The following is a 22602-nucleotide window of genomic DNA, read 5'->3' as shown; positions in this document are numbered from 1 at the left end:
TACGAGACAACGGACCTTGAGAAGCTCCACGCAAAGTTTAAAGATTTCAGCAAATCACCAGCTACTACCAAAATGGCCAAATTCTGGTTTTCATACATCGAAATGGTCAGTCTTCTCTTACGCTTTATCCGCTCAATAAGAGAGGGTGATTGGAAATTGTATCTCCCCTGCATCCGTGATATGATACCGTGGATGTTTGCATATGACCGGGTCAACTATTCTCGATATCTATCCGTTTACCTCCTGGATATGCAGTCATTAGAAGAAAATCATCCAGCGGTTCTGAGCGCGTTTCAAGCTGGCGAGTTCGTCGTCCAAAGAAGCAGTGGAAGCCCATTCAGTCAAGTACCTGTGGACCAGACGATCGAACAGACTGTCAATCGAGACACAAAGACCAAGGGCGGTATCATAGGATTCAGTGTCAATAAGGGTGCTGTACAACGATGGCTCCTTACATCCCACAAACGCGCAGCTATCACCCAAGCTTGCCGAGAGATGGCAGGACTACAACAAACTGATGGAGATGCTGCAAAGAAGGAGATGGGTAAGAGCAGAATGACAGCCGACGAGAAAGAAGTTCAGAAAGTACTGGCGACCATCAACAACTGGGTGAACCCATTCGAACCAACAGATGAAGTAGAGCTGTATCACCTGGCATCTGGATGAACAGCGACTACACAGATTGAGAATGACCTGCTAACTGCACATCAACAAGGCGAAGAAGCCATGGAATCCTTCTTTAGGACGAGGTTGCTGACTAATGAAGTACCTTTCCATGGTCCACTAAAGAAGTTGAAGCTTGCCAACTTTTCTTCGTCAAAGTTATCTAAAGTAAAGATCGCTGGCAAGGACACCATGATCAAAGCAGACAGAGATCTTTTTGCTCGGCTTCTGGTAATCGCCCAGAGAAGATCCATGGATCTTTCTGATGTTTTTCAATACTCTCTTGGTCCTCTGCCCTGGTCCCTTGCTTCCGCTGATGGCTCACTCGCCAAAACTGGCAAGTCAAAGCTGCTTGAAATTCTGACTAAGGACATTCAGCCAGTTGAAGACGTCCCACCGACCTCGGCAATGATTATTGACGGGATGGCTATTCTTCAGTCTCTGAAACCCATTCCTGACACATTTGAAGAGCTTGCCCTTAAAGTGTTCCATCTTGCTGTCCCTCATACAAGTCTAGCAAGACGAGTAGATTTTGTAACGGACAGATATCCCGAAGTCTCTATAAAAAACCCCGAAAGAGAAAAGCGAGCAAATGAAGGCATGGTTAAAATTAAGATCTCAGGAAGTGGTCAGAAATGTCCAAAGCAATGGAGAAAATATCTGAGCAGCGGCGAGAACAAAATTGAATTGGTGCAATTCATCTTGAAGGAATGGTCTCAAGACAGGTACAAGCGTTTGATTGGCAACCGCCACCTATTCTTTGCTGTTGAGCTGAAGTGCTTCCGTCTTTCTGTATAGCTGATGATAAAGTTTTGTGTGAGGAAATTCCAACATTATATGCAGCAACCACGAAGAAGCTGACACGAAGCTGCTTCTACATGCCAAAGCATGCTGCAGACAGTGGAGAAAACACCGTCATAATCAAGTCGCAAGATACAGATGTGGCAATCCTTGCTTGTCATTTCAGTAACCAAATCCCTGCACGCCTTCTACTTATGAAAAAAGAGAAGACCAGAGTTGTATATCTCGATGTCTCTGCCATATCAGAAGAAGCTGGCCCTTTGCTTTGCAATGCTCTACCTGGTTTACACGCATTTACCGGCTGTGACTCCGTTAGCTCTTTCTCGGGCAAAGGAAAGAAGGCGCCACTGAAGCAATGCAGAATCAATGAAGCAGACTGTCAAACCATGTCAATGCTTGGGAGATCGTTTGAAGCCGATGATGCTCTTTTTTCTCCCTGTGAAAGATTTGTTTGTCACATTTATGGTTACCCAGAACTTTCCAGAGTTAATAGTTGTCGTTACCAAATGTTTGCAAGCAAACAATCACAGTCACATTGTCTACCACCTTGTCAAGATGCGTTGAAGCATCATACGATGCGGGCAAACTACCAAGCTGCTGTTTGGCGACGGGCATTAGTTGCAAATCCCAATGTCCCATCACCTGAGAACCACGGATGGATCATTCAAGAAGAAAGCCTCGCATTAAAATGGATGTCACTTCCTCCTGCACTAGCAGCACTTCTTGATTTGATAATGTGTGGATGCACTGGAAAATGTTCAACTGGCCACTGTACTTGTCAGAGAAATGGCATATCGTGCACAGATGCATGCATGTGTGCTGATCAATGTGAGAATCTCCACAATGCATGGGAAAATCCTGATGAGGATGATGAAGAAGACAACAGCGGCCAAGATGATGATGATGACGACTAACGTTTGTCAATTAAGATGATTTAAAATCAATCATCGTTGAAACAAAACTTTTATTTTTCTCTAATTGAATTGATTCTTACCTGTTTACTACTTGAAAAGAGTACACACAAGTAGTAAACATCTATAAGAGTGTTAATTTGTTATAAATAAAAGACTACCAGAGTCTGCAATGAGTTATTTTCCGATTTTATTCAAGAAATCTTGAAAAACGTAAACCGGAAGTAGTTTAGCTATCAACTTCCGGTTTGACGAATAGTACGGAAATTGTCTTTTCTATAGCTAATATTAAAAATATTTGTCATTTATCTCTGAAAACTAATCAGATAAGGTCAAACTAAGGTCTTTATAAGAAAAATGCGATTTTAACGACGTTTAAGATTATTTTAAAAAAACTTTTGCCACTCAATGAATCGAAAATCGTGATTAATGGCCCAAATATGCTAATAATTCCACATTTCCTGAAAATGTCCTCGTTTTTTCATATGTGTGCATTAGCTTAGCATATAATAAACACATCGAAGCAGTTTTTATCGAAAATTTGTGTGTGAAACGTGAAAAACGTCAAGAAAATGAAGAATAACGAAAATATTGTGAAATAGAAAGTATGTACTTTAGGCCAGGTCGCCAAGCTGTTTGGACACTTTTTTCAAGTGGCGACAAGCAGATTCGTAATCTACAGGCTTCAAGCTTTAAAATGATACCAAGAAACCTTGGCCACCCATGGGGTGCAGCCAACTTGAAAAATAAGCCTCTTTTCAGACTTAGCTTCTAGACTATCAGTGGGCTGCCTTAGGCTCATTCTCAGTTTCTCTCACTTGAGGCGAGGAACGCCTTGTCATATTTCAGGAGACTTCCTATTGTACGCATTGTTTTTGTACATGAAAAGGGCTTTCGAAGGCGACAAAAATTTATTTTCAACTTAAAGAAAGTTATTTATAAGTAATAGTAAACTAACGCGGGAAATTCAAGATGAAAAGCACCATGCCTTTGATTTGGATGTCAGTCTGCGCGGGATCGAAATGGAAGCAGGGACTTCCAAGACTCCGCCATTGGAAACTTCCAAGCAACCCTCAGATCGAGAATGGACTCTCAATCGTGTTACTGGACCGTCTCTGGACCCTTCGAAATTCTGGTATGTCATTTCAAAGCAGATGTGGGGGTCTAGGCCTACTGAATTTGCAAAAAATGAGGTTTTTAAGAGGTTTCCATCTGAAATCGCCTGTGTAAACACATGTGAACTAAAGAGTGCCTCGGTCGGCTGCTACTTCAACAGGCAGCCTAAGACGACATATGTGGCAACGTCATTCGGTCTTTGTAGCGGGTTAATGAGGCAAAGAGAAATATCATCGAAAGGATACGTTAGTTCTCCAGAATTTAGGAAAGTTGTCTTTGCTTTGAATAGCGTGCAACTAGAAGACGATGTTCCCGCCAAAATTCAAAATGGCGCCATGTATTTGGGTCACTCGCTTGGATATCTTTCAATAAGAGAAGAGAATTCTAAACTTTTGATCGAACTTAAGGAAAAGAAAGAAAAGATTGATGCTCTAGAACATAATTTAAAAGAACTGAACTCTAAAATAGCCAATCTAAAGGATGGATATTTGAGTCGGCAAAGTCCTCTGTCATTGAACACCCCAGATGGGGACAATCCAGGTATAGATGACATCAAACATAGTCAACTGGGGTCTACCACCAAAAAAAGAAAAGTCATTTCTATTTGTAAGAAAGTGGTTGCTGATCTAGATGATGTTTGTGAGCGGTACCACGAATCTCTTGGTTGTGTTCTAGGGAATTACTTTATATATGGTAAAGATGACAATAAAGAGTCTGTTAGAAACAATGTTTCTGAAATTCTGGATTTGGTTGTGGAAGCTAGCTCATCCAAGAAGGGTTTGTCAGATCTATTACTTCCTAAAACTTACCAATGCATCTTGGATTCAATGAGAGTACCTGACTGGGTTTTGCTATATTTCAAGCTGCAAACAAAGCTCCCAGATTCAGCCTGGCAAACCCTTTTGAATCTAACAAAGCTTGGACGTGGAGGGGTATGTATAATAATTATCAATTTGAATATATACTGCTTAACAAATGCAGGTCATGTTTTATCTGGTCTAAAAAAATTCAGCTATGCAAATGTGTTTTAAACTGGATAAACACTCCTGCTTGTTTGAGCAGTACAGTGATAAAGTACTATAATAATATTATTATAAAAACAATGAAGAAGGGTGTGGTAACTGGAGTGATAAAAAAATGGTATTGCTCGTGAAATTAACTTACAATATTATATGGATTGCAGCGCCAAACAGATACACCAGTTCTTCTTACAAAAAATGATATCAAAGCAGTGAAGAGCCTGGTTTTCTCAATTGTAAGAAAAACGTTTGAGGTCAAGAAAATGGAAACAAACTTCCCAGCTTCAAATGTGAATTTGAATGCTGTTCTTGTTTGGGCAATAAGAGAGCAGTGCATATACACAGAACATCTGCGAGATGTTGAGTTCAATATAAAACTTGATGGGCGTCCTTTAGGAGGTTTGTTGAACCAAAAATAATGATAACTTTGGCTGTATATATAATATTCTTATTTATTTATTTCTTCTTTGCACACATTGAGCACTCTCTATGTACACTGGTTGTATACATACATTTTTTTTGCAAATTACTTTGAATTCTACTGTATATGAAATTATTAATATTTTTGTCCTATAAATGAGGCTATTCAAATAATTGCAATACATTTGAAGCTGTTTTTATGGCTATACCATTACCTACAACTAATATTAATTTTATACTTTATAAATGTAGATAAAAGTCACATTTGAAATTAGTAAAAATTTAGATTCTAAATTAAATTGACAAAGCTTTTTTTGAATGTAGGGAAAAATCAAGTTGCTATTGGTGTTGTTCCCATCAATTTCTGCCACAAAAGTTCAGAGAGTGCCTTATCTGTATACCCAATTGCAATTGGAAACTGTAAAGAGGATAGGTTTGTACTACTCTAATTTACAATTTCTATATTGAGTATCATCAATTTTGTTTCATTTATTTGCAATGTTGAAGGGGAAACCACAACTTTATTAGTACATGTTGGTACTATTCGTCATTTCAGAAACAACTTGGTTCAGCTAATACAAACTTTGAATGCACAAAAGAATGTTATTAAAAGGCACGGTATCAAAGTTGATGGCAAGACCTATCAAGTGAAGTTTACAGGTACATTAATATGATGTCTTAAAGGTCTAGTTTCTATAGCGGATTATCCATGAGCTGTTCTTTAGTGGAGTGTTGGTCTTTCCAAATTATTTATATTAAGTATGGCTGTTATGTCTAACATCATGCTTATTCAGCCAAACTATATGCTAATGAAGTAATAAAAGTTTGTGGACCAGTGGTTGCATGTGTAATCATTGGTAGAAATTGGGATGGCTCAGGAACAGCATTAACATTTAAATCAAACAGGAATGCCAATATGCAGAATGCCAAGCCATATCAGTTGTAAGCCATGCTCCATTGATTCAGACAGCAAATACATACAGTAGTGGTACCTTCCATGAACTTTGCTGCAATAAAGTACACCTCATGGAAAGTCTGCCTTTTTACTATACACAAGTCACACCTTTAAAAGTTTTGTTTGGAATTCTCATGGATTCAAAATGTATTATACCAACAACAAACCATTTCATGTCTAAATAATAACAAATTTGGGATGTTCTAAAAATGTAAGTATGTTTAAAGTTTTTTATTTATTAGTAAGTATTTCAATTTTTCTATGCAATTTATTTCAGTAAAACAAAGAGGAAAGAATGTAATTTAATGATATTATTAATTTTTCCTGCATATTTAAATCTGTTTAGTTACCATTGACTACAAAGCCCTCCTGCTCCTCCTCAGGAAGAAAGATGATGATAAGTATGTCCTCGGAGGCAAAGGTTATGGTACTGAATTTTGTGCTTTCTGTGATGCCATAAGGGTTAGTATAGTAAAATTTAAAAAAAGTAAAATTCAAGATTTAAAATTCTTAAGTACAGCAACATCTGCCAATGTTACCTATTATTGATAATATGAAACTTAGAAGTTGTAATTTATTCATTTAGGCATGCACACAACATGGGGCAGATATAGATGAGACATGCGTAGACTGTCTGAGATCAAAAGCAAATATAGGAAGGTACACAGCACCCATTTGCGTTTTGCCAAGTAAAATATATCTTTATCAGTTCCCATATATATGGCATGCTACTATGTAATAAGATTCCTTCAATCCATATATCATACTATTATACTATACTTGACTACAAGCTGATAATGATATATCTTTATTTATCAAGGGTCAAAACTAATTGCATTCAATAGTAATGAATGTACTTTGCAGTCATACGATAAAAGTTTGGACCCCCTCCTACTTCTGATATAAATGAATGCAGCAAAAAATTTCAATATTTTTTTTTTAACATCTGACCGTCTTGTGAAATAGGTCAGTTGGATTGAGAGATGACCTCATGTTCTTACTTGAAGAGGATCTCAGCCACATTAACCTGTGCTCACTACACTGTGAGATGAGAAACTGTGAACAACTTCTTGGCTCTATTGGGCTCTTTGCTTATCGTATTGGCGGTTTGGAGGAATTGAATGCTGCTTTGGCAGACTATGGTCCAGAAACCTCAAGGCAGGTGTCTAGGGTAACAGTCAAAGAGAATCCTGGACAACAGACTGCAATTACAAGACAAAATATAAAAGTGGCATCCTTTTCAGGTGCAGTTCTTCTAGAAACACTGATTAAATACACCTACCAACTTGATCATTGTGGGTGCAAGTATCATTCATCATTAAAATATGAATACATTTGTATGTTACATTTTTCAGGGGGAACTGAAAGAGCTATTTTGAAAAATTTTGAAGATATCATAAAGCATGCACTACCGATTGAGAAAGTTACTAATTATTATAAAGGTGCCCCAGGAGCTGCCCATCAAGTAATTCTGAATTATATCACTTTCTTTGAAGAAAGAAAAAAGGTGAGATACAGCAAAAACCCGCGTTTAAGAACCTAGGTTTTTTCAAGTAAGCCCAAACAGGTTCTTATATAAATGGTATTTAGTGTTAAATTAGGCTAACTAGGTTCTTATTAGGCTCTTAACTTTTGTTGATTTCATAAATCAAAGGTTCATCTCAGTTTCATTTTAAGTTGGATTTTTTTATTCCATGAGGACTTGTTCTTTATAGTATTACACCAATATATACAGTTATAGTGTTCATAGCATTATTGTGTACAGACTGTGTTATAAATATATTTTTGAAACAATTGATTCTATTTTTTTTTTCTTTCTTTTTTAAAATTAAGAACCATGTGTTAGGAATTTAGGCTAAAATGGTTCTTATATGAAGGGTGGGTGGTTAGAAATGAAATTTTAGCCTAACAGGTCCTTAAATTTTGGGTTCTTATATGCGGGTTTTACTGTATGCACAATAATATATTTGCCTAATTTTTCTTAAGTTTATTTTATTTCTTTTTCCTCTCCAAAGTATTTAGATGCAATTATTAAGAATGGGACATTTGTTAGGGACTATGGAGACAAGCAAGAGGAAATTGAGATTGACCAGAGTGGAGGTAGATTTGTAGTCTGTTACTTATTTTCTTTTTCTATTTATAATACATAAATCTGTAATCCATATTCATTTATATTTTCCAGAATTTTACAAGTTTTTGAAGGATCTTGAGAAGAAATGGATAACAAAGCAAAAAGAAGTAGCTTCAAAGTTTTCAGAAATTTCAAAATCTGCACAGCCCCGCAAGAAAAAGAAAATGAAAAATGCTGGATGCCAGCTTGACGACAGCCTTTCCATGTTTGCAGCAGAATTACAAGTCAGTTTTTTTGTTAAGGTAAAATTATTAAACCTTTTATTCACAGGGGAGCTGAAACAAATAGGAATGGTACCAAGCAAACCAATGACCCTCTAATAATAAATGTAAAATTTTCTACCCCTTATTCCTTATGCCAACATCCACACTGCAACTTATTGCATGTTATCATATCAATTAGGTTTGCACAGACTGGAGAGAATTAGCTATAACACTGCGTGAGACTGTTTTTGAGGATGAGGATGAGGAACTTATAGACATTCATGAAATTAAGGTTAGTCACAATCCAAGGGTAAGGAGAGATGAATTATTTCAAAGATGAATGAAGATAAACATTAAAAGTGGTTTCATTTGACATCTTCATTTTACTTTTATTTATTACATAATTTGTAAATATATTTTCAGTGCAAAGAGTGGGGATTTCTGCTAAAGGAGCTTTTTGGCATACACCTAGGAACCGGGGATTATGGCCATCTTGTGGTTGACCACAGTGCAATGCTCCTTCGGCAGTTTCGGTCTTTATACAAGTATTCAGGACAAGGCTTTGAGTCTTCCCATAAGCTTCATCGTCAACTTTTCTCGAAAGCAACTAATCATGATGCTTCTGGACCTGGCCAGTCAAGTAAGTTTCATCTTGTCATTTAGTGGTCATTGATATTTTTATTGCCTAGTCTTATATTCACAGATGTTTTATTTCAGAATTCATGAGTTTTATCCCTTTTCTATTTAAGTAACATGAATTGCTGGATTGTTTTTTTATAGTGGATCAGATTCTTATCCATTGGTATTCAACATATTTTCTGTGTCTGAGGTACAAATTTCGTCAAGCAAAAGAATGCATTGAGACAGGTTATTAAAGTTACTTATGTAATGAAATCACTTATATTTATTCAGCTTATGATGACAAGTTTATTCCATGTAAATGCTTTCATGCATCAGAAAAGGTCTATACTTTAACTTTGACTGGATAAACGTTATTAAGACTTAAAAGATTTTATTCATTTTTCAAAGGTCAAAAGACATTCAGTTACAGAGGATGTGGTAGAAAAGGGAAACTTAACGCCCAGTGGTCGGAGGAAAAAGCTAAGTGGATAAAAGCCATTGATAGTTTATTCACGGATATTTTAGGGAATGATTTTCTCAAGTATAGATATCACAAAGATAAGGGAACCTGTGTGACAGAAGAAATCGTGCCAAAACTTCTCATCTATCACCATGACTTATGGGAAAAATATTTTCAAGATCAGCAGAAATTTCCATTGGAATCAACAAACCATGGCAATAAAAGAGCAAGAGTCAGTCGCAAAAAATTACAAGTTGATGATGTAGAAAGCCCTCACACAACACAGCCACAGCCACAGCCACAGCCACAGCCACAGCCCCAGCCCCAGCCCCAGCCCCAGCCCCAGCCCCAGCCCCAGCCCCAGCCCCAGCCCCAGCCCCAGCCCCAGCCCCAGCCCCAGCCCCAGCCCCAGCCCCAGCCCCAGCCCCAGCCCCAGTCACAGCCACAGTCACAGCCACAGCCACAAGCAAAAGACAAAATGCAGACTAAAGTAAAAAACCCCTCTGATGTTACATACATGTGTGTGGATGATGCACCAGAAGTATTAGCACGATGTTCTGACTCCACTGACCAGCAGTATTCAAAGGGCAGGGCTCTACATGATGCTATTCTGCAGTGTAAGACAAGAGCAGAATTTGCTGCTACACATTCTATGCTGCCGCCAGTCCAAAACGTGATTTCCTCGTGCTTCAAAGAAATTAATGGAAACTTCTCCGAGAGTGATCCATTTTCACTACCTTCACGTCCATGTGCCACTGTTATCATGGAGGCAGAGAAATTGATGCGTAGCAAACATGCAACAGGTGTCTGTATCAATGTAGCGGAGAAATTCAGTGATCAGGGGCTTTCTATTCTTAAAAAGTTCTGTCAAATTTCAGAAACTAGTAAAAAAGTTTCTGCTGAATACAACTGGCTTGTCCTGGTCGGTTGTACCTCTGATGAAATGGCTCTTATAACAAATGCTCTGTGGCACAGTCCTCCAAATCGTCCTCTTGTTAGATTTGGGAATAAGTCTATCGATGTGTTGTCCTTCTCTGACCTTGTTGATGAAAGATACATTGACAATTTTACCATCGATGTCTGCATTGGTAAATTCCTCCGTCAATCGAACAATGCAACTACAATGTATTTACCATCAGAATTTCATACCTGGATGGGAATTAACGACAAAGATTTCCAAAGGATGCGATTACAAGAACAAGCTCTTCTCGTTGGTGATATTCTGCATCTGACCCAGATATTAGTCCCAGTGCACATGACCAAACATTGGGGACTTATCTACATTGACTTAGTCCACAGTTGCTTGTATTTTGATGATGGGATGAAAATTAGCCCTCCCGGTACCTGTATACCATTTGTGAAACAAGCTTTGGATATACTCTCTGAAATGTTTCCTGGGGCTACATATTTGCAGAATAAATTCTGGAGATATACAAATACTTTCCACAGATTTGGCATGCCATCACAAGTATCTTCAAGCTCACAGAGCATTGGAACCGGAAGTTGTGGAGTTGGGGTGATTTTGTCAGCCAGAGACTTCATATATCATGGCCCAAATGCTTGTAACAACATAAAATGGAAATACTTTGAAATGCGCACTCACAGAAAAAATCTTATGTTATCAATATTAAATTGGTGCTCAGTCTAATTTAAATCCAATAACTTTATTAAACGTATATATTACGAAACTTTCTCAAAAACCTGTAGATGGCAGTTCTACTTGGGTACTTGTATACCTGTAGGGCTGAGCAAATCTTTGTTTGCGCCCGTCTACTTGGGTTACTAGGCATTACGTGTACATAGCATACAAGTCAAAACTAGAAAGATAAAAACCTGTAGATGGCAGTTCTACTTGGGTACTTGTATACCTGTAGGACTGAGCAAATCTTTGATTGCGCCCGTCTACTTGGGTTACTAGGTGTAACCGGCGGCAAGGCGCTCAGCTATGAATCAGATTGCAAGTGGTTTTGACAAAAGAATTTATTGAAAAATTCACACAACTTTACAATACATGGAAAAAAAACGGGAACGAGATTACAGGATATCTCTAATGAAAACAAGAAAAATATTTACAATGAGATAAAATAAATTTGTAGCTTATCTAAATTAATAGCTAAAAGTTATGAATAGAATACAGTTTTGCTAGATATAAATAGAAACGGAAATACGTAAATTACGTCACAGGTAATTTGAATATTGCATACTGATTAGCAGTGTTTACAATACGCGAGTGAAAATTACTAGGTTGCAAAGTTTAATGTACAAGTCGGTAAACCATTTAAAATGAACTAAACCAATGGAAAAAGCAATAGGAAAAATTGACTAGAGGTTAACTATGGCTTTAGGTAAGTATTTTAACCTTTGTTTATGACAAACTAAGAATTACACGGTTTACTGAACACGCGGTCGCGACAATGACCTTGAGTGTAGAGTTTAAGTAGCGAACAAATTAAAGGTTGGAAAGAAAAGGTCTTTTATCCCGCAGTTAAGGCTATTTATCGTAGTAAAAAGGTTAAACAAGCGAGTAAGGCGGTAGCGATCCTATAGTAAACGTCTTAAAGAGTTTAAAAGACAAGATACACTCAGCGTGATTACTAAATTACTACTGCGTGAATAACTTTGTACTAAATTACGCGCTAATGCGACTAGAATTACTACAACATGAAACGAATGCTTAACAAATATATAGATAATCTAAGCTATAAAATATAACGACTAGTTAACGATATTAACATAGATTTGTCCTAAATCTATCCTAGGTATAAGTGTAAAAGGCTTCAAAGATTCATACCTTTACATCGTAGAGAATTCCTTGTCTTGATATGTGCAACGTCTTCAAGAACTTTTACTACACTGATTTAAGCTTAGTTTGGGCCTATTTTTATGGAAAAACCTGCATTCTTAAGACCTTACACATCCTATGCAATGTTGCACGCCCTAGGCGCAAACAGGATGTCCCAAACACGAACTTACGTAAGCAAGCGCCAAACCTAGGCATGACTCACTGTAATGTAATTACGTACGGAAATTATTTCTTGCTTACGCATTTTCCACGCAAACAGTTAACTAAAGAATTACATTCCTATGTGTACACGAGGCATTCCTAATTAAAAATATAGATTTATGACTAAATAATTACTGTCCAAAATAGTGTCTTTTGACTCTGTCACACTTGCCCCTCCTTTTTGTTTGCTTCGTCCTCGAGCAAATTCAGGAACAATGATACGCAGGTGGACTCGTCAGTGCTGAAGTGCGGATCTTGGAAGATTATAGAGGTTGCTGTGTTGGCCTGCCGTTGTCCTTGTGGAACGTCGGAGTACAGGTGCAGCCAGTTCTTCCTCAGACGCATCGTCACTATCATCATCATCATCAGGTTCAGCTGGTTCTGTCATTGGTTGAAAGGCGATTGTCATTCCTCCAATGTCATCTTCTTCATCTGATGATTCTGGCGATGCAGTACATGTTTGTCTAGACCTGTCAGCTTGCCTGTGTCGTCCTCGTATCTCCAGCATTGGTCTTGGACACACTTGCATTTCTCCTTGACTAACAACTTTATCTCCTCCATGTCCATCAGCTCTTTCAACGACATATGTATTGTTGTCTCTTCGTTCGACGATTTTGTACACTTGGTTGTCCCATTTATCTTGAATCTTGTTTCTTCCTCTGACTTTACGGTTGCGAAGGAGTACTCGCTCTCCAACTTGTAGTGGTTCGGCCAGTGCTCTGCCCTTCTGGTCATGGATCTTCTTTCTGACGGTAGCAGCTTCCTTCAAGTTTTGTGTCACAGTGGTATAAGCTTCTCGTAGACGAGTCTGGTGCTTGGTAATCCATTGCTGGTTGTCTACTGTCACTTGTCTGTCATCATCAGGAAGTAGAATGTCCAAAGGTAGCTTGGCATCTCGACCAAACATCAGGTAAAAGGGTGAGTATCCAGTCGTTGCATGTGGCGTAGCATTATAGGCGTAACATAACTCTTTCAGGTGTTCAGGCCACCTTCTTTTCTTTTCTGCTGGTAGAGTTCTTAGAAGCTCATGTAGTGTACGGTTGAATCTTTCGCACTGCCCATTTCCTTGAGGATGATAGGGGGTTGTCCTTGACTTCTTAATTCCATACACTGCACACAACTCCTTGACTAGTTCTGCCTCAAATGACTTGCCTTGGTCAGAGTGTAGTCTTTGGGGGATTCCATACACAAGGAACCATTCTTTAATCAGGGTCTTGACTACGGTTGTCGCTTTCTGATCACGGGTAGGTATAGCAATTGTAAACTTTGTGAACACATCTGTTAACACAAGGACATTTTCTCTTCCATCTGTTGCAGGCTCAAGCAAGGTAAAATCCATCGCTAGCACTTCCAATGGCCTAGTAGCTAGTAGGCTGCCCATCGGCGTCTTGACTGGAAGGTAGGATCCTTTGGCAATGACACATCTTTCACAATTTGAGATCCATTGCTTCACATCTCCTTGCATACCGGGCCACCAACATCTTTTCCTCAAGAGCTGTTCTGTCCTGTCTTGTCCTTGGTGTCCACATTGATCGTGCGCACCCTTCAGTACTTGTGATTTCATTGATGTGGGGAGTAGCAGTAACCGCAGCTCTCTTCCTTGTCCGACTCCTGTACGGCGGTAGAGAACTCCATGGCTTTCCTCGATCCTGTTCCAGTGACTAAGCAACTTCCTTGTATCCCTTGTCTCTTGTTGGCTTTGCCTTTTACTTGGCCGACGTCCAAGGTTTCGGTAGTGGAGGAGACGACTGATACATGGGTCCTCCTGCTGTAGTCGCTGGATCTCTGTGAGAGGTATGGTTGGGAATGAGGTTGCTTGCTCCTCCAGTGCACTTGTCTCTGTGTTGCTTATGAACGCTGCTGATACCATCAAGTGTTGACGTACTTCTTCTGGTAGGTCTGTAGTATTGGTAGAGTAGGCTAGTGTACTTCTTACTTCAACTGTGGTTGGTTCCTCATCTCGGTTGATGCGACTTAGAGCATCTGCATTCTGGTTGTGACGTCCAGGGCGGTACTTGATCGTGAAGTTGAAGTTTGCTAATTCTGCAGCCCACCTCTGCTCCACAGCTTTCAGCTTACTCTTTGACTGTAGGTATGTCAGCGGGTTGTTGTCTGTGTAGACGACAAACTTCGATCCCAGCAGGTACTCCCTGAACTTCTCACATACAGCCCACTTCAAGGCTAGTAGTTCCAGCTTCCTCGATGAGTAGTTCTCCATGTTTCGCTCTCCACCTCTCAGGCCTCGGCTGGCATAAGCGATCACTTTGACTCTTCCGTCCTGTTCTTGGGACAGCACGGCTCCCAATCCTTCGTTGGACGCATCCGTCTCTAGGATGAAGGGCTTGGTGTAGTCCGGGTAGGCCAGCACTGGTGCTGAGGTTAGTAGATTCTTTAACTTGTTGAAGCTCTTTTGGCACTCTTCTGTCCACAGTACGCCAATCTGCTTCCGGGTGGTCTTGTTACTTCCTCCGCTCCCGAGCTCAGCAACTAACTTGTGCAGCGGGCCTGCCATTTGAGCGAACTTGGGGACAAATCTTCTGTAGTATGACGCGAAACCAAGGAATGATCGCACATCGCGCACTGTCTGGGGGACTGGCCACTCGTTAACTGTCTTTGTCTTTTCAGGGTCTGTCTCGACACCGTCAGCAGAGACCACGTACCCCAGGTAGGACACCCGATCTCTGAAGAGTTGACACTTGGTTGGTTCAACCTTTAATCCATGATGCTTCAGCTTACTGAATACCGCTTCCAACCGCTCAAGATGTTCTTCAATGGTGGATGAGAAGACTATGATGTCGTCCAGGTAGACCATCAGGGTGCGAAGTATGTCCTCTCGGAAGACTCCTTGCATCAACCTTTGGAAGGTCGCTGGGGCATTCTGTAGTCCAAACGGCATCCGAGTGTACTGAAACAAACCCATGGGCGTTGTGAACGCAGTCTTGTGCTGATCATCAGGATGGACTTCAACTTGATTGTAGGCTGATGCCAGATCTATGGTGGAAAAGTACTTTGCGCCACGCAGTGCCTCCAGTGATTCCTCTATCCTTGGTAGGGGGTACTGATCACGCTTGGTTTTCTGGTTCAGCTTCCGGTAGTCGACGCACATCCTCAAGGCTCCAGACTTCTTTCGTACAAGCACTATTGGGGAGGCATAGTTACTCTCACTTGGACATATCACTCCTTTTTCTAGCAAGTCTTGTAGATGCTGTTGCACCTCCTGGTATTGGTTTGGAGGAATCCTTCTGTAACGCTCTGTGACAGGCACATCATCGTCTGTGTAGATGCGATGATATGTTGTCTTTGTACAGCCAAGGTCCTCCTTACATGAAGCAAACACCTCTTCATTTCTTTCGAACATCTGGAGAGCTTTCTCCCTCTGAAGTTCCGTCCCGGGGAAATGTTCCAGGGTAATCCCGTGAGGGGGTGTCTGTATCCTTTGCCAACGTACTTTGCCCACAGCTTCCCGTTGGGGTGGCATCTGAGGGTCAGCACTAAGGTTACAGCACACTGTCACCATGTTATTCTCGTGTAGGAACTCCAACTGCTCTCCTCTCTTGACCATCTCTCCCTCTCGCACAATTCCAATCCGCGTCCTCGGCTTTAGCCATATGTCCTTTGCCGTCTGGTTGGCAACTCTGACATAGTAACACGTCTTGGTAGTATCCACGAGAGTACTGGCCACGGTGAGGTTTCCTTCTACTGGTACACCAAGGGGTTCGATCACAGCATCAGTGCCCCATGATGGGCCTGTGACCAAGATATCAGATTCTGTGAAAGCAGGGACCCAGACTTTGTCTGAGCCGGCTACTTTCACGAACCCAGTTTTACGTTTACTCTTCTTCTCTTCATCTTGCAGGATCTGTTGGTATTGGGGCACCTGCCCAAGAACGTTGGTTCCCAGTAGGCCAGGTACCCTCCTCTGCATTACTGTAGTGGCTGCTGTGTCCTTCGTGATGAAGATGCCGCACCCAGGGACCACCACTCCTCCGATCTCTACTGTAGCGACGATATATCCAATGTAAGGGATGTCCAAACCGTTAGCTCCTCGCAGCTGCAGTAATCTTGTTTCAGGGTGTAGGTCTCCTAGGGTTGGCTGTAGCTTTTCCCTGTAGAACGACTCGGTGATGAGGGTAACCATGGAGCCCGTATCCACTAAGCTTTTCACAGGTACTCCGCCAATCCTCGCCACCACTGTGGGACTTGTCCCGACAAACTTTTCGTTCTGAAAAAGAGAGTTAGAGCCACTACAGTTCCTCTCCACGGCGTGGCTCACTGCCGTGGAGAGCTGGAGTTTGACTCCTTCTGTGGTGCTGCTGGTGCCTTGTCTTTCAGGGGCTTTGGGCAGTTCGGCCGAAGATGTCCAAGCTCGTGGCAGTTGTAACATCTCCTCGGACCACGTGGGGGACCTCGTGGTGGTGATGGGCTCGCGAACTTCATGGTAAGTTGGGTTAGCAGCTTCTGCTGCTCATCCAGCAATTTTTGTTGCTGCATGAGCTTCTCCACCAGGGCCTTCTGTCCTGCTGTAAGCTCTTGGATGGCATTTACTTGGTTGCTCTCCACCAACACCTCCTTGGCCGCTGCACGGCGATGTGCTCCTCTATCTGTGTCTTCCGAGCTATGATAGGCCTCTTGCCTCACCTCGTTGAAGGTCTTCTCGGGATGTTCTCTGATATAGCGCTTGAGATCCCTGCGCAACAGGTTGTCACGCAAGTTCTCAACGAATGTGTCTCTGAGGTTCTGGTCCTTGTTTTCCAGGGCTCCTACGTGTACTCTGGTTATGTGCTCCGCCATTGACATCAGGGCATGGGCAAAGTCCTGGATGGGCTCCCTGTCACCTTGTTTTCTGGCGAAAAACCTCTGGAGAAGCTGGGTCTTGGTGAGCTTCTCCCCGAAGACGTCTCTTAGAATCCTGAAGAAGCCATCCGGGTCTATCCAGTCATCCACAGGCCTTAGTCGAACTTCATCTCGAGCCGCACCTTCTAAGCTATGGTACAGGAAATCCACCGCCTCTTGACCAGTTAACTTCTGGGCAGCCACAGACCTCTGTGCATCCGCTATCCAGTCTTCAAGCACTTTGTCGTCTCTGCCACCAGCATACTTTCTCAGCTTCTTCTCCCTTGGCACTGTCACTTGTACCACTGGTGCAGGAACAGGTTGGGCAGGGGGTCCTCCTTCAGCCTGCATGCCATCCAGCTGTGCCTTGAGTGCAGCCAATTGCTCTGTGAGTGCAGCCACAGCTTCTTCTGCCATGATTTCAGTCTCGTTCCCGTTGGTAAATAATCAGTAACTACTAATGTCAACTTTCTTGCAATCCCACTTCTGACACCAAAAATGTAACCGGCGGCAAGGCGCTCAGCTATGAATCAGATTGCAAGTGGTTTTGACAAAAGAATTTATTGAAAAATTCACACAACTTTACAATACATGGAAAAAAAACGGGAACGAGATTACAGGATATCTCTAATGAAAACAAGAAAAATATTTACAATGAGATAAAATAAATTTGTAGCTTATCTAAATTAATAGCTAAAAGTTATGAATAGAATACAGTTTTGCTAGATATAAATAGAAACGGAAATACGTAAATTACGTCACAGGTAATTTGAATATTGCATACTGATTAGCAGTGTTTACAATACGCGAGTGAAAATTACTAGGTTGCAAAGTTTAATGTACAAGTCGGTAAACCATTTAAAATGAACTAAACCAATGGAAAAAGCAATAGGAAAAATTGACTAGAGGTTAACTATGGCTTTAGGTAAGTATTTTAACCTTTGTTTATGACAAACTAAGAATTACACGGTTTACTGAACACGCGGTCGCGACAATGACCTTGAGTGTAGAGTTTAAGTAGCGAACAAATTAAAGGTTGGAAAGAAAAGGTCTTTTATCCCGCAGTTAAGGCTATTTATCGTAGTAAAAAGGTTAAACAAGCGAGTAAGGCGGTAGCGATCCTATAGTAAACGTCTTAAAGAGTTTAAAAGACAAGATACACTCAGCGTGATTACTAAATTACTACTGCGTGAATAACTTTGTACTAAATTACGCGCTAATGCGACTAGAATTACTACAACATGAAACGAATGCTTAACAAATATATAGATAATCTAAGCTATAAAATATAACGACTAGTTAACGATATTAACATAGATTTGTCCTAAATCTATCCTAGGTATAAGTGTAAAAGGCTTCAAAGATTCATACCTTTACATCGTAGAGAATTCCTTGTCTTGATATGTGCAACGTCTTCAAGAACTTTTACTACACTGATTTAAGCTTAGTTTGGGCCTATTTTTATGGAAAAACCTGCATTCTTAAGACCTTACACATCCTATGCAATGTTGCACGCCCTAGGCGCAAACAGGATGTCCCAAACACGAACTTACGTAAGCAAGCGCCAAACCTAGGCATGACTCACTGTAATGTAATTACGTACGGAAATTATTTCTTGCTTACGCATTTTCCACGCAAACAGTTAACTAAAGAATTACATTCCTATGTGTACACGAGGCATTCCTAATTAAAAATATAGATTTATGACTAAATAATTACTGTCCAAAATAGTGTCTTTTGACTCTGTCACATAGGCATTACGTGTACATAGCATACAAGTCAAAACTAGAAAGATAAAAACCTGTAGATGGCAGTTCTACTTGGGTACTTGTATACCTGTAGGGCTGAGCAAATCTTTGATTGCGCCCGTCTACTTGGGTTACTAGGCATTACGTGTACATAGCATACAAGTCAAAACTAGAAAGCTAAAAACCTGTAGATGGCAGTTTTACTTGGGTACTTGTATACCTGTAGGGCTGAGCAAATCTTTGATTGCGCCCGTCTACTTGGGTTACTAGGCATTACGTGTACATAGCATACAAGTCAGAACTAGAAAGATAAAAACCTGTAGATGGCAGTTCTACTTGGGTACTTTTATACCTGTAGAGCTGAGCAAATCTTTGATTGCGCCCAGTTGGGGCTGTTACAATAATTGCAATAAACGTATGAAAATGTCAACGAAAAATCTCACAAATTAAGAAACTTTGTTGTTTTTCCAGCGAAAAAATTAAGTTAAAACATCGAGTTTTCGAACTTCACGTTCATAATCAGGATTAAAATATGGTCATACGTTCAATGTTGCATAGACGTGAAGTCAGAGAACTCGATGTTTTAACAATATTTCTCCGCTGGAAAAACAAAGTTTATCACTAATATGAAGATATCCAGCAACATAACAATTTTAGATTTCATTTCGATATAAATTGCCAGAAATAGTATACTAATTAAATAAGTATTTCACGGATATATTGCAATCTACCTTTCTAAATGACCTTCTCAAATTAAGATTATGCAGACAGATAGACTTTACCTACATAAAAGCGAAGGCAAAGTTTTCCGAAATCCTTTTTAGAATAAAGATCAGGCCACCATATGATCTCTAACTCTCTTGTTGCCCGACCTTCCCCCTCTTCAATTGATATACGGCTGCGGCTTGTGACACGAGCAGTCCTATTATTAGCTCTTTGTTTTGCAGCTTCAATCGCTAGCTCTGGATTCATTTCTGAGTCGGGTTCTTCTGTACTTTCTAGGTTGTTGCCTCTCCAGCTGGCGCTTCTTATGAAGTCTAGATTAGACTCTGAGATGGCATCACTAAGGGTTTGGATTTGAAAAAGCTTGTAAGATATTCTTGTAGCTGTAGACTTCATTATAGGTGCTCTCCAGTGGTGAGTAGTTGTGATGGAATTTACAACAGGCTTCTTCAACTCCACAAGAAAGTGTTCAAAGTATTGAACTGGCACGTAATTTAATTCTAGTTTGTGCCATTTAGCTGAAATGAATAGAAAAGTATGTTTAGTTGATAAGTTTGGTTTGTGTTTGACATTTCCGATTTCAGAAATGCTTACCCTTACTACGGGGATGGTGAGTGTTATTTATTCTCTCCACGACGTGTGCTAACCATAATTTGTAGTTGATGTATTGTGTGCCTTTCCTCTTCATTCTTCTGTACCTTGGGATTTCGGCTACTTCGTCGTTCGAAACAAACTTTATATTTTTGGGTGCTTGACGTTGCCCATGGGTCAATTGCCAGTGTTTCATAAATACTCTCGAAGTTTGAAACCGTTTGGGACATAAAGTACAATGAACATAATACTTTTCGTAATTCAGTGGCATCTTCAGATTAATTTTTTCCAGTGAAACAGTAGTTTTGATTTAAGGTCTAGAGTTTGTTGTAAGAAAGGACGCTTTATCGTAGTTATTCTCACACATTTGCCAAATTTAGAAGGATTTCATTGGTCACTACTTATAACCGGAAATTAAGGAATGACATTCTATGTTTCTTAGTTTATCCCAAACACCTTAGCTAAGGGTAAAAACAAATCATTGGTCGCTAAGATGCTGATATCGGAAATCGAAAAATATTAACTTCGTGCTTGATGATCAGAGTTTAAATATGAATAACAAGAAAAGTGAAGAACAACTTAACCGTGAAGAGCTGAAGTCGATTAGAAAGTTTAAAAAGAAACAGTGGAAAAAACGAAAACAAGCACGCCTTGCAGGGGAAAAGAAATCTTCCAGATCATCGGAGGACAAGACTGTTGCCATTAATAAACAACCCAACGTAGTGGAAAAGAAGGATGCCTCCATGCAATTCAACGCTGCAGACGTAAGCCCCGCAAGCCACAATCCAAACACAGAAAAAAATCCTGGAAATCAACATAATGAATCAAACAATTACCAGGTAAGGACAGCGAATACTCACTCGAGGGGCAAAGACATGGTTAGAGCGTCATTGCAACGCGAAAGAACCAAACAACCCGCAAAGCCGACTGAGAGAAAAAGGAAAGCCATTCAAACGTTATCCACGGCAGAAGACAAGAAAGCAAAGATAGAAGTGCCATTAATAAAGGAACTCGACCAATCACTGATAAAACGAGTCAAAGGAGAAAGTGCTCTGGGCAGTGGTAGTTACGGCACGTGTTACTTGGCTCGTTACAGAAATATAACTGTTGCCGTTAAGGAGTTTAACGACAGAGGCGGGCGAAAACTAAAACCTGATCTTAGAAGATCTGCTCTAAAAGAAGCGGAAATTATAGTGAAACTTGGTGATCATAGAGGTTTACCCCTTTTGTTTGGAGTGTGCACGAAAGTTTTACCAGTATCCCTCGTTCTACTGTTTCACGGCGAAAGGGATACAAGTCTTACTGTTTTTAAAGCGACAAGAAATAACCCACCTTTGACAGAAACGCAGTGGAATATAATTTTTTATCGTATTGCAAAGGCTTTGGAGCATGTACACAGTAAGAGTTTTATTCACAATGATTTAAAAGGTAACAATGTTGTACTGGAACCCCCGGTTGATGACGAGGCATATAATCCTGTAATAATAGATTTCGGATGTAGCTTGAAGGTAACAGACGCTAAACCACGCCGTCCTCAACCCCATCACCTAAAGGAAGTTAATAAGACCTCGTACATTGCGCCTGAAATTGTGGATGGCAGTGGACCTCCTTCATACAGTAGTGACGTGTATTCATTTGGCCGAATGATCGAGTTTGTTTACAAGAGATGTCACATAGCCCTAACTTCGATAATATCAAAAACTTTGTCAGACAATCCAGCCGCACGACCTTCGCTCGAAGAGTTGACCGCTTATTTTGGCAGTACTTGAACAAACAATGATCTTGGAATTTTCGCCTAACAGACATGAATATTGAATATCAAAAAGTAGTTTAGTTCCACATGCAATTTCAAGAACGTGTTTCCAATATTTCAACTTATTAATCTAGGACACTACTTTTCTATTAAATACCACATGTAAAGTACCGTATCATATGTTATTTCTTGGAATATAATTAAAAGCGTTATTGATTTTCATAGTGTCAAAACCAACACTATTGGACTTCTTACTCATACCCAAGGTGTCGATCTTTGGTTTAGTATTACAAATGCTAATTGGCTGAGGGTCGATTGAATCGACCCTCAGCCAATTAGCATATCATTTTTTCCAAGGCCTAAGCTCCTCATGAATCTACATAGTCTTGTAGCCAGAGCTCCAAAGTCGTTGCTTTTTTTTATTTGTGGGCTGCAGCTAATATACCGGCTGAGAAATTAAGGATTTTCTTGGGGGAGTCCTTGCTAATTCAGCAAAATGCTCTTATAAGCAAATGTATGTGAACGCAACAGGAACTTTGCCAATTCCTTTGGCAACGTCATTTCGTTTGGAAAACCGAACTTTCTTGACCGTTTTCGATAGGGGAATCATGTTCAACAGCAAATTTCCAGCTAAAATACGTCTTTCTAGT

General features: G+C 40.3%; 2 protein-coding genes and 1 pseudogene across 2 annotated transcripts; all 3 read left to right on the top strand.

The window, feature by feature from the left end:
- Window positions 1-721: 721 nt before the first annotated feature.
- LOC148905147 (uncharacterized) lies at window positions 722-2498 on the top strand (annotated as a pseudogene).
- Window positions 2499-3238: 740 nt separating this feature from the next.
- On the top strand, window positions 3239-10948 carry LOC116296885 (uncharacterized). The gene is made up of 14 exons (XM_089024338.1): window positions 3239-4423; window positions 4675-4909; window positions 5255-5363; window positions 5487-5590; window positions 6232-6347; window positions 6472-6545; window positions 6852-7129; window positions 7241-7392; window positions 7901-7985; window positions 8068-8258; window positions 8419-8511; window positions 8643-8859; window positions 9000-9086; window positions 9249-10948. The coding sequence occupies exons 1-14, from the start codon at window positions 3398-3400 to the stop codon at window positions 10946-10948; spliced, it is 4467 nt and encodes a 1488-aa protein (XP_088880464.1). The 5' UTR covers window positions 3239-3397.
- A 134-nt stretch (window positions 10949-11082) lies between these two features.
- Window positions 11083-22172, top strand: LOC148905146 (serine/threonine-protein kinase mos-like). Its single transcript, XM_089024379.1, has 2 exons — window positions 11083-11218; window positions 18892-22172. The coding sequence occupies exon 2, from the start codon at window positions 20751-20753 to the stop codon at window positions 21966-21968; it is 1218 nt and encodes a 405-aa protein (XP_088880505.1). The 5' UTR covers window positions 11083-11218; window positions 18892-20750; the 3' UTR covers window positions 21969-22172.
- The last annotated feature ends 430 nt before the right edge of the window (window positions 22173-22602 follow it).

The sequence above is a fragment of the Actinia tenebrosa genome, unplaced genomic scaffold, assembly GCF_029948245.1.
Source record: "Actinia tenebrosa isolate PJP-AT-01 unplaced genomic scaffold, QUT_ActTen_1.0 PGA_scaffold8__29_contigs__length_14323225, whole genome shotgun sequence".
NCBI lineage: Eukaryota > Metazoa > Cnidaria > Anthozoa > Actiniaria > Actiniidae > Actinia > Actinia tenebrosa.
The sequence above is the reverse complement of the archived record's forward strand: the minus strand, read 5'-3'. Positions and strand labels throughout refer to the sequence as shown.

What these genes read in the sequence shown, in the direction of transcription:
- LOC116296885 (XM_089024338.1), top strand. Translation starts at nt 3,398, where the DNA reads ATGGAAGCAGGGACTTCCAAGACTCCGCCATTGGAAACTTCCAAGCAA. An exon ending in CAAAGCTTGGACGTGGAGGG is followed by an intron (nt 4,424 to 4,674) that starts GTATGTATAATA and finishes TATGGATTGCAG; the next exon opens with CGCCAAACAGATACACCAGT. An exon ending in TAGACATTCATGAAATTAAG is followed by an intron (nt 8,512 to 8,642) that starts GTTAGTCACAAT and finishes ATATATTTTCAG; the next exon opens with TGCAAAGAGTGGGGATTTCT.
- LOC148905146 (XM_089024379.1), top strand. Translation starts at nt 20,751, where the DNA reads ATGAATAACAAGAAAAGTGAAGAACAACTTAACCGTGAAGAGCTGAAG.